This window comes from Fusarium oxysporum, chromosome 3, assembly GCF_000149955.1.
Source record: "Fusarium oxysporum f. sp. lycopersici 4287 chromosome 3, whole genome shotgun sequence".
NCBI classification, from domain to species: domain Eukaryota; kingdom Fungi; phylum Ascomycota; class Sordariomycetes; order Hypocreales; family Nectriaceae; genus Fusarium; species Fusarium oxysporum.
In genome coordinates, this window is record NC_030988.1 from 453623 (window position 1) to 470403 (window position 16781).

General features: G+C 48.3%; 2 protein-coding genes across 2 annotated transcripts; one reads left to right on the forward strand and one right to left on the reverse strand.

Moving 5' to 3' along the window:
• Window positions 1-765: 765 nt before the first annotated feature.
• Window positions 766-2076, reverse strand: FOXG_20887 (uncharacterized protein). The gene is made up of 2 exons (XM_018401206.1): window positions 1816-2076; window positions 766-1769 (listed from the first exon to the last, which is right to left on the reverse strand). The coding sequence occupies exons 1-2, from the start codon at window positions 1909-1911 to the stop codon at window positions 900-902; spliced, it is 966 nt and encodes a 321-aa protein (XP_018251750.1). The 5' UTR covers window positions 1912-2076; the 3' UTR covers window positions 766-899.
• A 6022-nt stretch (window positions 2077-8098) lies between these two features.
• FOXG_20888 (poly [ADP-ribose] polymerase) lies at window positions 8099-8473 on the forward strand (the record flags this gene model as incomplete). The annotated part of the gene is made up of 1 exon (XM_018401207.1): window positions 8099-8473. The coding sequence occupies one exon, from the start codon at window positions 8099-8101 to the stop codon at window positions 8471-8473; it is 375 nt and encodes a 124-aa protein (XP_018251751.1).
• Between the last annotated feature and the right edge of the window lie 8308 nt (window positions 8474-16781).

Sequence of the window (16781 nt, forward strand, 5' to 3'; positions counted from 1 at the left end):
CTGTGCAAAACGAGTTAATGCGCAAGAAGTTACCCTTGCAAATTATCTCCAGCTCAGGATACAAAAGATCGATGTAGTGCTCAGCCGTGTGTTGAATCTGTCCCGTATCAAACGTCTTCCAATAGAACGCCAGACCATTTGCCACCGGTATCGAGATATTGATAATTCGATTACTCGTGATATTGTCTGAGCTGTCAAAGATCACGTTGATACGTTCTGTCTGGTCGAGGATATCTTGGACTTGGTTGTGGTACTCAGAATAGGTCGGGGCTAGCAGCCGCTGCACTCGGCGACGAGACGGTGGTTGCCAAGCAGTATTCAGCTTGCTCAACAGAATCCGCATTCGTTTGGACTCGAATAGGTTAAATGGACGGCCATCAGCGAAAATTGCTCTAGCAGCAAGCTCATCAAGCATCTGCTTAAAAGTCTTGTCTACCACAGGAAAGTGCTGAGTAAGTTAAGACTGCTCAGACTGTTGCTGCCCTCTGTAATTGGGGCAATGGCGAAGTAAGTGCTTCTTCTGACGAGTAGTGCCTTTGGCTGTCTCGTGGCCGCAGTGCTTGCACTTGACTCGTGAGTTCTTGAACCCTGAGCTAGCGTCCGAGGAAATCGTGATAAATTCTCGGTGGACCTGGTGGTCGGCTGGCCTTCCAGAGGTTCGAGGCATTGTAGAAGAAGCATGAAGGGTCTGAAGGTAGTGGGAAGTCAGATTGGGAAGTTTCAGGGGATACAGCGATAGGCTGTTGAAGGCTGTGGAGAAAAGGAGGTCGGAACAGGGATTAAGGTTACATTGATCCTATACACTAAGCCAGTTCTGGAAGGAGCTATAAAACGCGCCTGTTTTAAATATTTAATACAAAAAGCGCATTTTATTTAATGATACGGTATTAAATCCATCCCTAGACAGTTTGTAGTATCCTCTCCTCCCATTTTCCTAATAGCTGGTCTTTGCTAGAAGCCTCTGGGCATGGTTCTACTAGCCATTCCAATCCCTTCTCCTCATGGTATGATTTATCCGCGTATTCCAGCTCGGCTCCTTTCAACAATTTCTCCAAGGACTTCCGTTCTTTTTCCGTTGTTGCACCAATGCTCCACCTGATAGTTTCTATACTGTCAGACGTCCATACCTTTTGGAGTAGATATCGGAGCCCCTCTTTTAGCTCCGGGGGAGCCAGATTCTCAAAGACTAGATAACACAATTGTACTTCTCTGAGGTTTTTCCTCGGCCCGACCATGGATTGATCGTCTCTGAGGCTTTCGCTCAGTCCGACCCTAGATAGATCGACTTCGTCATAGAGGTGCGGGTTACTGTATTGGATACCTGGAGGCACAAAGAGTGGGTGTTGAAGATATATCTTCCACCCGTCAAGAACCCTCTCACAGCGTGCTTTAGACTCCGGGTCCGGTGAAGAATATATGTTGATCGCTATTGGACACCGGGTGAATTGTAAACATTCCACTGGCAAAAACGAGTCGACAGTCACGCCAAGGCGGCATATGTTTTCGCCCAATGACAACAGATCGTGAAGAATCGACGATAGTCCATCGTCCAATGTAGCGAATTCACCAATACGTAGACGAGACTTGTTCGGAATTGCGAAGAGAGCAAAGTGCCAGGGCTCACGTTGATGATCTCCAGCCCTGAGTTTTGTTGAATCCTTGGTGAGAAGATTGCTGATGTCGACAGGAGCGTTGATACCAAGAGCTTCGATAAACTTATGTCGGGACGTAACGTCCAAATGACAAAGCTTAGTATTGACCCGACTAATCTAGTAAAAATTAGCAAGATTAAATTAGGCAGGTCGATAAACTGACACTCCCCATACAGACCATGGGCGGCTGCGGTAAAGAAAATATGTTGGTGGTCATGGTTGCTTCGAAATGAACGGCGGGAAGTAAGGACTCAGCCATAACTAAGGATACAGAATGGGACGACCCCTATGTATGTATTTATGCCGCTCTGACTGGCCAGGCAGCCACCCTGGGGTCGCGAATGTAAAAGTACAAGGCACCACCAAGATCAAAGTGGCCACGTCGCCAACCATCAAATCTCGCGGGGTCGAAAATCAGCCCCGCAACGCACACTCCTTTGCTTGTAAGAATTTCCGGACTACCACCAATCATACGGTTTGAGACCCCTGCAAGTGCTCCCATTAAAAACGTCAGTGCCGAAGCCGTTAGGCAGACTAGGCAGATACTGTAAGTCGCGTCGACAGCTACAGCCTAGTGAGTGTTCAGGCAGAAGTATACAGCTTTTATAAGCAGGCTAATGACACTGTGTGGAGACCCAAGCAGAATCTGATAGTGTTACAAAAGAGGAAGCTACAACTGTTCATCACTGTACTCATAAAAGGAGAACGGAGAGCACTTTTCTAAAAAAAAACGTTTCGGAAAACGATCTTCTTTTTAAAAATAACTTTTATTTATCCTATTTATCACTTTCAAAAATCCTGAGGACTGCCTGGCGAAGATTCAGGCCCTTGGTGGATGTCTGGTGTTGCGAACCCCGCATCAGACGTCATCATCGTCATGGGAGACGACCCCGATGGTTCGGGCAGGGGATATCATCGCCCTCAGCGGAAGAGGGTCAGGACGACGAAGGTATTGGAGATGGAGCAGCAAAATGGCGATATGGAATGGCAGGAGGAAGGTGAGACCAGTGAGGGAGCTCTGGGACAGAACCGAGCTCGGAAGCAGGTTGCCCCCAAGTCAGCTGGTGGTATGGTCGAGGCAGTCCATAGCTTGAAGCAACTACTGGAGCAGGACTTGAACAAGAAAATCGAAGCGATGAAGACCGAATTTCAGCTCGAGTTCACCAAGCTCAGTGATCGCATGGCCGAGGAAGTCGCCAGGGCCACGGCCCAGATGGCACAAGAATTATCGCAAGTTCGAGACCAGCTCACCCAGGTTTGCGGCGAGCTGGAGCAGACTCGACTACAGCTAGACATGCTGAACAAGACTGAAACACCACGGTCATCGATTCAATCATATGCAGACGCAGCCAGGATGACATCCACCAGCATGTCCAGTCAATCTTCGTCTGTAGCCCGATCGGCCACTCCAGAACCGGTGTTCTGCACAGTCGACACATCCAGAGTTCCTGAAGACCATCTTAGAGGCGTTACACCAACAATGATTCGTAAAACCGTGGAGCAGGAGATGCGACAGTCGAGTGACCAACCTCACTGGCGATGTGTCGCAGTGACCAGAGATGGACGGAATGCCAACCGCCTCAGGATTATAGGTAGGAACGAAGAAGAAATACAAAAGATCAAGACCATCCTCGAAACCAGGAAAGCTCCAGGTGCAAGAGTCCTTCGGGACCAACTATATCCTATCAAAGTTGATAGCATGAATCGTATGGCTGTCTTTGACCAGGCGTTTAACATCCTCCCTGGAGCAATAGAAGCCTTAAACCAGGAGAATGAAGTCCAAATTGCCAAGGTAGCCTGGCTGAGCCGGAAGGTCAACCCCAAGTCATATGGATCCATGGTGGTGTACCTCACTAAGAGCAGCGATGCCAAGAGGCTACTGCAGGAACACTACTTTCTCATCGCAGGTGAATCGGCATATACGAGTGTATTTGAGCAGACTACTGGACCGGAACAATGCTATAACTGCCAAGAGCTCGGTCACAAGGCTTTCTCGTGCAGCAAGCCTCGAGTATGTGCAAGGTGCGCTACCATAGGCCACCATCACAGTGAGTGCCAGGCACAGATACCCAAGTGCGCTCTCTGTAGCGGTCCGCATGAGTCATTCAGCAGAAATTGCTTAAAACTTCACCCTAGGCGGCATGAGTAAGGTGTTCCAAGTAATGCAACTAAATGTGAGAAAGCAGGATACAGTGCACGAGAGCCTCATGAACGATGATCAACTCCAAGACTACTCAGTGATAGCGATCCAAGAGCCCCAGGCACACCAAAAGGACGGCAAGCTACTAACAGTTCCTATGGGTCACCCCAGATGGGTTAAGATGGTCCCTACAGTTTGGGAGAAGGGCAGATGGCCGATCCGAAGCATGTTATGGGTGAACAAGGATATAGAGGCGGAGCAGATACCAATAAAGACAGCGGACATGACGGCAGCTATACTACGACTCCCTGAGCGACTGGTCCTGGTTGTGTCCGTCTATGTACCAGGACGAGACGATCAAGCGTTGCAAGACACCTGTAACCTTCTGCGTCAGGTCATCTCAGGCACAAGAAGACAGGCCGATAGACTGGTGGATGTGGTGGTTGTCGGTGACTTCAATCGGCACGACCAATTGTGGGGAGGAGACGATGTTTCCCTTACTAGGCAAGGCGAAGCTGATCAGATCATCCATCTTATGAGTGAGCTTGATCTCACGAGCCTGCTTCCCAGAGGAACGAAGACGTGGAATGGCGGAGACTTTGAGACAACAGTCGACCTGGTCCTCGCTTCCGCAGATATAGCGTCTTCAACGGTCAAGTGTATGGTACACGGCACAGAGCACGGATCTGACCATCGCGCTATCGAGACGGAGTTTGATATCTCTGTCCCAGTACCACAAGTTCGAGAACGGCTTTTACTCAAGAATGCACCATGGAAAGAAATCAACATTCGGATCGCCACGGCACTGAAGTCTAGTCCAGAGGAATGTACCGTACAGCAGAAGACCGACAGGCTTATGACCGTGGTGTTAGAGGCGATCCGCGCGCTGACACCCAGAGCTAAGCCGTCGCCCTATGCAAAACGATGGTGGACTTCAGACCTCACGCAGCTCCGCCAGATACATACGCATTGGAGGAATCGCGCTAGAGCATCGAGACGAGCGGGGCGAATATGCGAAGAGCTGGAAGAGACAGCTCGAGGAGCAGCAAAGCAGTATCACGATGCGATCAGACAGCAGAAAAAGACACACTGGAACGAATTCCTAGCTGACAACGATAACATCTGGAAGGCAGCAAAGTACCTCAAGTCTGGAGAAGATACAGCATTTGGCAAGGTACCCCAGCTCACAAGGGCTGATGGCACCCGCACGACCAACAACAGGGAACAAGCCGAGGAGATGTTGACCACCTTCTTCCCCCCGTTACCAGAGCAAATCGAAGAGGAAGGCGAACGACCTCAGCGTGGAGCTGCCATTAGCATGCCAGATATCACTATGGAGGAGGTAGAGAGACAGCTCTCCATGGCCAAGTCTTGGAAAGCACCTGGTGAGGACGGATTGCCCACCGTAGTCTGGAAGCAGATCTGGCCGTCTGTTAAGGACCGAGTCCTCTCACTGTTTCGTGCATCGTTGAGAGAAGGAGTGCTGCCGAGCCAATGGAGACATGCCAAGATCATTCCACTCAAGAAATCAAACAAAGAAAATTATTCGATTGCGAAGGCATGGAGACCCATATCACTCTTATCCACGCTAGGCAAGATACTAGAGTCGGTCGTCGCGGAACGGATCTCACATGCCGTTGAGACATACGGATTGCTGCCAACAAATCACTTTGGAGCTCGCAAACAGCGTTCTGCTGAGCAGGCCTTGATGTTACTACAAGAGCAGATCTACGCCGCCTGGCGGGGTCGATGGATCCTTAGCCTAGTGAGTTTCGATGTCAAGGGAGCCTACAACGGAGTGTGCAAAGAAAGACTCATCCAAAGGTTGAGAGCTAGAGGCATACCAGAGGATCTGCTTCGCTGGATTGAAGCATTTTGCTCGCATCGTACGGCAACTATTCAGGTCAATGGACAAATATCGGAGACACGAAGCTTACCACAAGCTGGGCTGCCACAAGGCTCACCTCTGTCTCCAATTCTGTTTCTGTTTTTCAATGCAGACCTCGTACAGCAGCCCATAGATTGCTACGGGGGAGCGATAGCGTTTGTGGATGACTTTACGGCCTGGGTAACAGGTCCAACAGCAGAGGGCAATCGTGATGGGATCAAGAAGATCATTAAGAAGGCACTAGACTGGGAAAAGAGAAGTGGCGCAACTTTCGAGACGGACAAGACGGCAATTATACACTTTACTCGGAAAGCGTATAAGCTCAACTCGGAGCCTTTCGAGATCAGAGGACAGCTTGTCCCACCGAAAACCCAGGTCAAGGTCCTCGGAATGATCATGGATTCGGGCCTCAAATACAAAGAGCACATTGCACGAGCAGCGGCCAAAGGCTTGAATGCTGCGATGGAGCTACAGAGGCTCAGGGGCCTTACACCACGAACAGCACGACAGTTGTTTACAGCCACAGTGGCTCCAGTAGTGGATTACGCATCGAATGTATGGATGCACGCCTGCAGATATAGGAGGGCGAGTCCTATCAACAGGGTTCAGAGGATTGGAGCGAACACCATCGTAGGAACGTTCCTCACGGTGGCAACAAGCGTAGCGGAAGCAGAGGCGCACATCGCTAGTGCACATGAGCGGTTCTGGAGACGGGCCATCAAGATGTGGACTGATCTACATACCCTTCCGACAACCAACCCTCTCCGAAGCTCTACATCTCGCATTCGAAAGTTCAGAAGATACAATCGCTCGCCATTCTACGAGGTAGCAGTGGCACTCAATGAGATCCCGATGGAAGAACTAGAAACGATCAACCCTTTCACGTTGGCACCCTGGGTAGAACGGGTGCAGGCTATAGTGGATGATGGGGATAGTGTTGAGACGACACAAGCAGATCTAGGATGGGCGGTACGCGCCGCAGTGAGTAGTTCAGCACGGAATGGGGTAGTCGGAGTCGGCGGGGCCATCGAGATCCCTGCCTCGGTGCGAGGAGGACCGAAGCTTGAGCGCTTTTCCTTCACGCTCGGCATGAGGACGGAGCAGAACCCATTTTCTGGACAACTAGCAGCGATGGCTTACGCGTTGAGACACTTACCCGACCTTGAGTATCGAAGCGTGGCACTGTTGGCGAGCAACAAAGCCGCCGCGCTCACGGTCCGAAACCCTCGCCAGCAGTCCGGTCAAGAGTATGTTGGATGCATATATGATTCCATCGATGTATTGAGGGTCAAAGGAAACGTGGTGGCTGTCGTATGGATGCCCATCAGTGCTGAACACAGGCTCCTGAAAATGGCTAAGAAGGAGGCGCGAAGTGCGAGCCAAGACGGTGCCGACCCGGCTCGGAAGTTTCCCCGAATGCGATCAACGACCCTGAACATAGTTCAATCAGGTAAGCATACTAGGAAACAGCTACCAGATAACGTCGGGAGGTTTTCAAAGAAGGTCGATGCCGCACTCCCAGGCAAGCACACCCGACTGCTCTATGATGGCTTGTCACGGAGAGAAGCCAGCGTGCTAGCACAACTTAGGACAGGCATGGCCAGATTAAATGGATACCTCTTCCGGATCAGCGTAGCAGCGTCACAGAAATGCGTATGCGGGCAAGCGATAGAGACAGTAGAACACTTTCTCTTTCGATGCACGAAATGGACAGCGCATAGGACTGAAATGCTGCAATGCACGGAGACATTGAGAGGAAATCTCTCGTTCTACCTAGGAGGAAAATCACCATCGGATGACGCAAAGTGGACGCCAAACATGCAGGCAGTCCATGCAACTATACGATTTGCAATGGCCACAGGCCGACTCGACACACAATACTGAAACCAGATTGCAAGAATCTCACCTACTTTTACTAACCTACTTACACTAAACACCAAACACCAAACACCCCGTCTCATACAAGCGGACGTCGCTTCAGCCGCCGTAGATAGGACGTTGAACACTTGAAGAAAAGCCTTCAAGCTAGTTCGCTGGCTATGCTAGTAAATCACGGGAAAACGCAGGGAGCAATAGGGTAGAAGGAAAAGCACAATCGAGGAACAGGCGCATTATGGGCTCGAGGAGACCTATTTCAATTCATATGGTGAAAAGCAAGGTACAGTCTGGGCTCTAGGAAACGCGGACACAGATTGAGAAACGTGTAGCACAGCATGGGTTCGGGGAGAAGAGGACGAAAATCAGGCAATGTACGTAAGCATTAGTGATTAGTGCCCTATCGGCCAAAATAAGCCGCCGGGCGTAATAAATTGTATTGTATTGTATTGTACTCATAAAACTGTTTTCGTAGTCGGAAATACCATCCGCATCAGGCGACAAGAGGATTTCAAGCGATTTAACGATTCGGTTTTCCATAAGATGGAGTCGGATCGTTGTCTTCTCTGGCAGGGTTTGAGAGTTACAAACTATGCTGGTATCCTTAGCCATGGTCTCCTAATTGCTCCCTGTGAATCTCCCATGTCAGGGTATATGCTTGGCAAGGGCATTTATGTTGCTGAGATGTCTTCTAAGTCAGCCAGCTCCTGCCATCACACAAAGCCTGGCGGCGAGGGCTCGCTCCTTCTTTGTGAAGCTGAGCTTGGAACTCCCAGGCAAATACTCACTGTGGCTAACCACAAAGCTGGCGGTGGCGCCAAGGAACAAGGCATGCACAGTACCAGGGGTCTAGGTCGCCTGGTTCCCAGCGAATGGGTCGATGCTGGTATTGTTCACAAGGATCTCAAAGGGTATTAAGATGGTAAGGTTTGGCCTTTTATTTCTCATTTATGCATCATTCCTATGTGCGTGCTAGCATTCATACAGCCCGACCACAGAGTCAACCATTTTAAGACCAACGTCCGGGGTACAACTCTGAAATATAATGAGTACACTTGCTACGATATTTCCCAGGTCAGGTTATGTTACCTACTTCAGGTAAATGTTCAAGCGCAACAGAGTGGTAGTGTCCGAAGGACTCATGATCATATTGGATACTATGGGAGGAGTCTCGCAATAGTTCTACCTAACCAATATATTCTAGGCAGCCAACATCTAAGCTAAATATTAAGCAAACCCTACGCTTTCCTTTGACTTTATTGTAGTAGTTCTTCCCATTATTATATTATCATCGCTATTTGTAAGGTTTCTTCCCCACACCTCCACCATTTTGCGATTCCCCACACGACACGACATATGGCGCTTCCTTGAAGGCCCAAGGATGGCCGATTCGAACGTGAGCCGCCATCTTGTACGAAATCGTGGTGGATTTTCTAGGATTTTTGCCGTTGACCTGGAATCCATGATGGAGGGAACGGAGCCTTTTATCCCTATCGGAATGTATTTAGAGTTCTATTGCTTGCGAGTGACTTTATTAAAAGATACGCTTGAAAGATCATCTTGGGCAACTATGCGGGTGGTTGGCAGGCTGCCTGAAGTGTCTTTTGTGACGGGTTATTGCCATTTATAGTTGAACCTGCCCAGAGCAGAAGCTTATAGCGCGCCTTACCTGCTATTCCTCCCTTTAGCCTGGCTGCTACATGTAGCCATTACCATCATTACACAAGTATACTCTATCTCTATATCATTGCGAGATGCTTACTGCCTGGAACGGACCTTTCTTGTCATCCTCCAAAATTAGCATTTTTTCATCACCCCCATGGCGCACTTCCTTTGCTACGCGCAGGCGATCTCGACGTTGTTGAACAGCCCAAGGCACTCGCTGAGAAGCTTAAAGCTGAGGAGCTTAAAGCTCGTTTGACTGCACTCTTTCCAGAGGATCACTCTCAGTCTTTTCGCCAGATACTTGTCACCTCGAAGCCTGTATTCGTCAGTCGTGAACCAAAGAACTCGAAATTCGGCTGCCATGTGCCTAATGTACCGATGCAAGATCTATTAGCCATATGTCAAGCCGTAAATGAGTGGGAGGCAAACTCGATTTTCTACTCCTCAAATCACTTCAACGCTGTTGGCTCCTATATTACATGGAAAACTTCAGACCTGAAAGCCTTTTTAGACTTGCTCTCTCCCTGCTATTCAAGTCTGTTGTCCTCGATATCTATCAGCTCCCCTATACTTCAGTCGAAGCAAGGGCAAAGTCAAGAGCCAAAATTTTCGCTGGTTGGGTTGCAATGTCTGAAGCTTCTTCGAACATCTTGCACCAACCTTAAGACACTGGAGCTCGTCGTGCATCCTGACAATTCGCTCGATGTGGCTGGAAACGCTCCCATTGATCTCAGACTCAAGGATTTGTTATCAAGGATTAACGAGGAGCTGAGGCGTATCTACTTATTGTTGGAAGTACCAAGGTTTCCCCTCACATCATGATCAAAGTTAATAATACATAGAAGGTTCGAGAACTCAAGGATAACTCAAGTATAAAAGACCTTGATGATTCTTGAATAGAAGAACAATAATGAACAACTGAATTCTTACACACAAGTGCACCCGGCATGACTGCGCATCATAACAACAGGTTATGAGCCCGGAGTGCAAGTATTGAACTTCTCTTCTGAATCAGAAAACCAAACTTTAAGGTTTACCCTAAGCCCTATTTGGCAAACTATGTCTCCACAACGTACCCCGCGTTTCACCATGCAGACTCGCAACACCATTCGAGTCCCCTCATCACGCAGATCCGCTCAGTCACGAACTGGCAGCCCAGACCATCAAACAAATCAACTTTCGAATGATGACAGCACACCGACGGTTTTCGAGAAGAATACGCTCTTTCTCCCGAAAGAGCTTAAGCTCATAGGGCCTTCTAATTGGGAGCAGTTCTCACCAGCCCAGAAGGCTATCTTGAGGATCAATGGTCTCGAGGATGCTGTCTTTGGCGACTATCCTTCTGAAGATCAGATGACGACTGACCAGAAGATCAAGGTGGCAAAAGCGGCCATCTCTATAAGGGGTAACTGCACTGGGGAGGCTCTCAGCCAACTCATCGGAATGGAAGACCCAAAGGAAATGTTCAATCTTCTTCAAGGATACTGCGTCGGCTCTGGTCCAGTTCTACTACAGACAACCCTGTACCAGTTCATCCGCATCAAGACGAGCTCCTACGAAACTATACCCCAGTTCAATGTCGAGTTTGAACGTCTTGTTAAGCTACTTCTTGACCAGAAGGAGCCGATCTCAGACACACTCAAAAAGGTGGTTTACCTAGCCGCGTGTGAGAGCGAGTATCCAGAATGGACAGCCAGACAGAGGGCTCTACTACGATCCGAGCATCCGCCCACACTTCGATCGATGCAACAAGATCTCGTTGACGAGAACAGATCTTCGGATGAAGAAGATGATATCGCATCGGCATATTGGTCTCATGGAAAGAAAGCCAACAAAAAGAATGACCTAGGTGCGAGGAAAAGTCGGACACAGAATCATCGGAGAAACAAGCCACAGAAGGCATTCCGCAACGAGAATAGTCACCGGATCAACAAAAGCAGAGATCATGTCTGCTCCAACTGCAAAAAGAAGGGTCATCATGAAACTGACTGTTGGTTCACCCACAAGGACAAACGGCCTGATTGGGCTGTCAAGCTAGCCAAAGAACTAGCTGAGCATGATCGACAAAATGAAGACACCAAAAGCCTCCACATCAGAGAGTCAAATCGCAGAACGGTAGAAAGGTCATTCCTGATCCTTGAGGACGAAATCTCCAACGCACCAGTCCAAGTCGTAGAGAAGTGCAGGATATCTGCCAGCTACGAAAGCAAGCCAGAGAGGTGGTTATTCGATACTGGATCGTCTGTCCATATCTGCAATGACAGACACCTCTTCAGCAGCCTACAACCTGCAACGCGAACAGTACTCATAACCGGAGGAGGAAGAGTCTACCCCTCGGGCAGAGGAACAGTCAAGATGACGTTTTTCAACAAAAGACAAGAAGAAGTCATCATCAACCTCAAAGATGCTCTTTATATCCCTGAATTTCCGGTCAACATTATGTCCGGACTCAAGCTTTATACAAGCGGTGGTTGGGTTGATGGAAATGATCTCTATGATTCTACTGGAGATCTCTTTGGCCAGCTCTTTATCGGAAACGACGGCCTTTACGTCAATACGGAAAAAGATTTCCATCACCTAGAATACAAAAACCACCTAGTCTCATCAGCTATCTCATATCACGCCATCTCGAAAGGCGATTGCCTTGACATTGGTCTTTGGCACAGAAGACTTGGCCACATCAATCCACATCAAGTGTCTGAAACCGCCAAAATGACTAAAGGAATGTTCTGCAAGAAGCGACACAATCACAAATCCTTCGACTATTGCCTGGCCTGCGACGTATCTAAGGCTTTACGATGGTCACCACGAAATAAACGAAGACGGGCCACCAGAGCCGGATTCATCCACGTCGATACCTTCAAGGTCAACCCTCCAGGTATCAACGGCCAGCGGTGGGGGATCATTGCTACAGACGACAGACACAGGATGAGGTGGTCTTATACCTTTACAAGAAAAAGCATGGCCTCAGAATTCCTCAGCAAGCTTATCTCAGCACTTTGGACCCAGTACAAAGTCCGAGTTCATACGATCCAAATGGACGGTGGTTCTGAGCTCTACGGAGCATCTATCAAAGGCCTTGAAAGAACACATGGTGTCAGGATCATCCGGACACCGCCATATACTCCCGAATTCAATGGAGTTGCTGAGCGGTCCAACCGTGTCATATTTGACAAAGTCAGAACAACCATCGAGTCGGAACAGATTCCATCAGAGCTCTGGCCATTCGTCTTACAAGACATGGTGCGCAAAACAAACTGCACTACTACTAGAGCCGTGGATGGCCTTACTCCGCTCGAGAGCTTCCTGAATGAGGTATCACCTGGTCAAGATAATAAACCAGACCTCTCGGGAGAGCGAATCTGTGGCTCACAAGTCACGATACACATACCGCAAGAACGAAGATTGAGATCACACAAGTTTGGTCCAAGAGGAGAAACTGGAATCTATATAAACATGGAAGGTTCTCAGATCTACACCTGCTGGGTGCCCTCTCGCAGAAAGGGACATCAGATCGTCCGCTCTGCAAATGTAACATTCTACGAAAAGGTCGGAGAGAAAGATCTCCAGACCGGAACTGAGCATGATGTTGAGCCGACAATCCGCACGAACGGAGCTCCCATTTCATGTCGACCACAGTCTGCTTTGGAGCGAACTGAGACTCCAATGTCAAACAAGTCTGAAGTGCATTATCTTCAGCACACCGAGGTGCATTATCCTCCGTGTGAGCAGACGACAACATCAGAGACATCAGTTCAGCTGCCCGATCCCCGGAAAGAGGAGATCACTGAGCCCAAAACGATGACCGAAGCGCTTCAAGGTCCGTATCGGGAGCACTGGCTCAGAGCAATACACAATGAGCTGCGCAGCATCCTCACGAAAGGAATCTGGCGCATTCTGGACAGAAACCAAGCTCACCACAAGCCGCTGACGGTCAAGTGGGTATTCAAGGTCAAGAAGGACGAGGAAGGCGGCCTGGACAGATTCAAGGCGCGTCTAGTGGTCAGAGGCTTCGAACAGCAGCCTGGGTTTGACTATGATCAGACCTTTGCCTCTGTCGCTAAAGTGGCGACGTGGCGGATCCTCCTCACCGTGGCAGCCTGCCTCGACTGGGAGATTGAGCAGATGGACGTTTCCACGGCATTCCTGGAAGGGGATCTAGATGAAGATGTCTTTATTGAAATGCCGGAAGGACTCGTCGAGTACTTTGAACAACACCCGGAGTACCGCCCCTCAGACTTCTCATCAGAGAAGATCTGCAAATTGCTTAAATCTTTGTACGGGCTTAAACAAGCTCCGCGACAATGGCAAATGAAACTGAAGAAGACCTTAGAATCCCTTGGCTTCAGACAGATAATGTCTGACACGGCTGTATACAAGAATCCCGCAACGGGAGTGATTATCATAACATATGTGGATGACCTTCTTATCATGGGCAGCGATAAGCAAGTAATCCAAGGGTACAAAGCCCGCCTGGGAGAGATCTTCACAATGACTGATCTCGGACCCGCCAAACACTTCCTCGGCGTAAGAATAACCCGCGACAGGAACGCAAGGCTAATATATCTTTCCCAGGATGCATATTTCACTAGAATACTGAAGAGATTCGGCTTAGAAACTGCCGACCAGTCAAGACCCCCATGGAGCGAAATTCGCTCTCGACACTGCGACCAAGAGACGACGGCGACTCGGCTTCTCCAGAAGAGCGAGAAGACTATAGCTCGAAAACCGGCTCACTCATGTACGGAATGACCCAGACAAGGCCTGACTTAGCATTTCTGCTCTCGATACTCTCAAGATACATGTCGAATCCATCGCCAGCGCATTCACAATTGATCAAAAGAGGCTACCGCTATCTACAACAGACGAAGCACCACGGCCTAGTGCTTGGGGGCGTTAGGAAAGATCCCAAAGACGCTTGGAGCGTCACGGCCTGGGCCGACTCTGATTGGAAAGGCGACAGTTTCACAGGAAGATCGACGTTTGGATGGCTCGTTCAGCTTGAAGAATCTACGGTCTCATGGAGAGCGAAACGACATGAAACAGTAGCACTCTCAACCACCGAGGCCGAGTATACTGCTCTATCACAATGCGCCAGAGAATTAGCATGGATTCGGAATCTGTTCTCAGAACTACAACTATCACTAGACATTCCGATCCTTTTGAATGGCGATAATCAGGGTTCTCTGAAACTCTGCAGAAATCCCGAGCTACATCAACGAACAAAGCATATCCCTTTAGTCGAACACCACATACGAGAGGAAATTGAAGCTGGCAACATCGATGTACAATATGTCAGATCTCATGAGCAAATAGCAGATGGTCTTACGAAGCCATTGCCTGCTGCGAGTCATGATACATTCCTGGAAGCGCTACGAGTTAGCCAAAGCCCTACTGAAGAAGGTGGACGTCTCCTATGGAACACTCAAGAGCCCACGGCGGCTGACCCATGATGTTGAGGCGAATAGGGGCGTGTTGGAAGTACCAAGGTTTCCCCTCACATCATGATCAAAGTTAATAATACATAGAAGGTTCGAGAACTCAAGGATAACTCAAGTATAAAAGACCTTGATGATTCTTGAATAGAAGAACAATAATGAACAACTGAATTCTTACACACAAGTGCACCCGGCATGACTGCGCATCATAACAACACTTATTGGAAAAGGTCATCATACGATGTTTTGGCAACTTGGACCCCGAGGTGGAGAAGATGATGAAAGACTTTGACTCGGAAGTTGACACAAACCAAAGGAAATCTTACTAGTTAGGATGGCTTGTGCGCCTGATGCCCTGGTACATCCCGCTACATTGGCTGGATGCAGTTGTGACACATAAATAATTCTTAACAATTCAAGTTCTTGGTCCCTTTGGCCCCAGAGCTATGCAATGTCTTGCGAAAAGTCTGAAAATCTGCTTCTAGGTTGGAAATAGCTACAATTAAACAGGATATATATGCAAGTAATGAATGGTGACTTTCCCGACCTATAGCCCTACTAACAGGTATATTTCTGCTGGATTAGTGATAGCGCCTCGATAAAAGTAACATGTGTTTTGTGGGCCCCCGGATATATCAATACAGGCTGCCGTGGAAAAAACCCAAAATGACAGAACAGAGACAGAAGAAGGAGGACCTCTGGGAACTCGATTGTTCCTGAAGTGTGAAAACTAACCCCATTTCAATTGGACATCAGCCCTACTCGCGTATCCACCACCTTCCACCAGGTCGTAGAGATGACTTGGCTCAAGTTATCCATTAAGACTGAGATTAAAAGAAATTCGGCTGTGCTAGGTCTTTGAATTAGAAAGAAAAAGGGATAAGCTTAATAGGGTCATGACTTATATTTACTTGATAGGTGCAGTATGTATATAAAGATGGCTTCCCTGGCCATTTCAAATGAATGATGAATTCCAAGTTCGACCATCGATACCTACCTGCTTTCCAGCCTAAGAGATAGCGTAAGAACTTTCCGCAGTCTACCCTACGTCCCGTGACTTTACTAGTAGCCAACTATCTCAGTATTCTTCCTGGTACTCATGTCAAGCAGAATTTGGACTATCTCCTTTCGATCATTCCTTACCGCTTCCTGTAAGGCCGTTGTGAGGTATTCGCTGTAAGCATTAACAGCACTGTTATCGAGAAAGGTTGACAATCGTGGTATATCTATCTACCGAAGATCGACAAGTCCTTCGACCAACATGTGTCAAAATATTCATTCGTATTTTGTGCCACGGGTAGGACGCTCCATTTTGTTATAGCGTATCCAATGTAAATAGAGTATACCTAATGCTTCTACCATCGGTATTGTATAAGGAGGAGTCGACAATAGGGCAGGTTCAATAATTAGCACGAAAACGATGAAATTTACCCGCCAGGATTAAGTGAGTCAACTTTGGAAATTCAAATGTCTAGTGCGAGTGCGAGACATTCCATGCCTTAACAAGCTCCGGCCAGTCAGCGGGAAAAGCAAGGAAAGCAAAGGATGAATGATGACGGTATTAAAAACTATACGATACGAATCAAACCTGGTTAATTTGGGTTGCACGTAATGGTCGTACAAGTTCAGTATGATTGTGCTTGTCCTGCAGCATACTTCCACGCATTCAGGCCGAAACTGGCCATTCACTATCTTGTCTGCACCCTCAGCGGCATGCATAATAAAGGAAAAAGGGTAATGCAGTATATATCCTTCAGGTGACATTGATCTCAAGGGGAGGAAGGAATATGTTGGAAAAATCGACGATTCATACTGCGCTACTTGATTCACCTGGAAATGCTGCGTGTTATATAGAAACTACAGGAGCTCTGCGCCTGAACCAAGACGGGCTAATTTAGGCCATCTGAAATGAGTCAACGTTGCTAGTTAAGAGTGATAACTAAAAATAGTAAACTCTTCTGGAATAATCAAGCGATTCAATAACATGGTTTTACTGCTATAGGTTGCTGGTCTCGGTGCCGCAACGTCGGGCATTGGATAATTAATTACCCCACAAAGTCATGCCGGTGGGATAATGCATGTGACCAAGCTCGAGGGTCATTGTAAATCAACTCTGAATAGGA

Coding starts and splice junctions, on each gene's coding strand:
- FOXG_20887 (XM_018401206.1), bottom strand. CDS start 1,911: ATGGCTGAGTCCTTACTTCCCGCCGTTCATTTCGAAGCAACCATGACC. Junction 1,770..1,815: donor CCATGGTCTGTATGGGGAGT/GTCAGTTTATCG, acceptor AATTTTTACTAG/ATTAGTCGGGTCAATACTAA.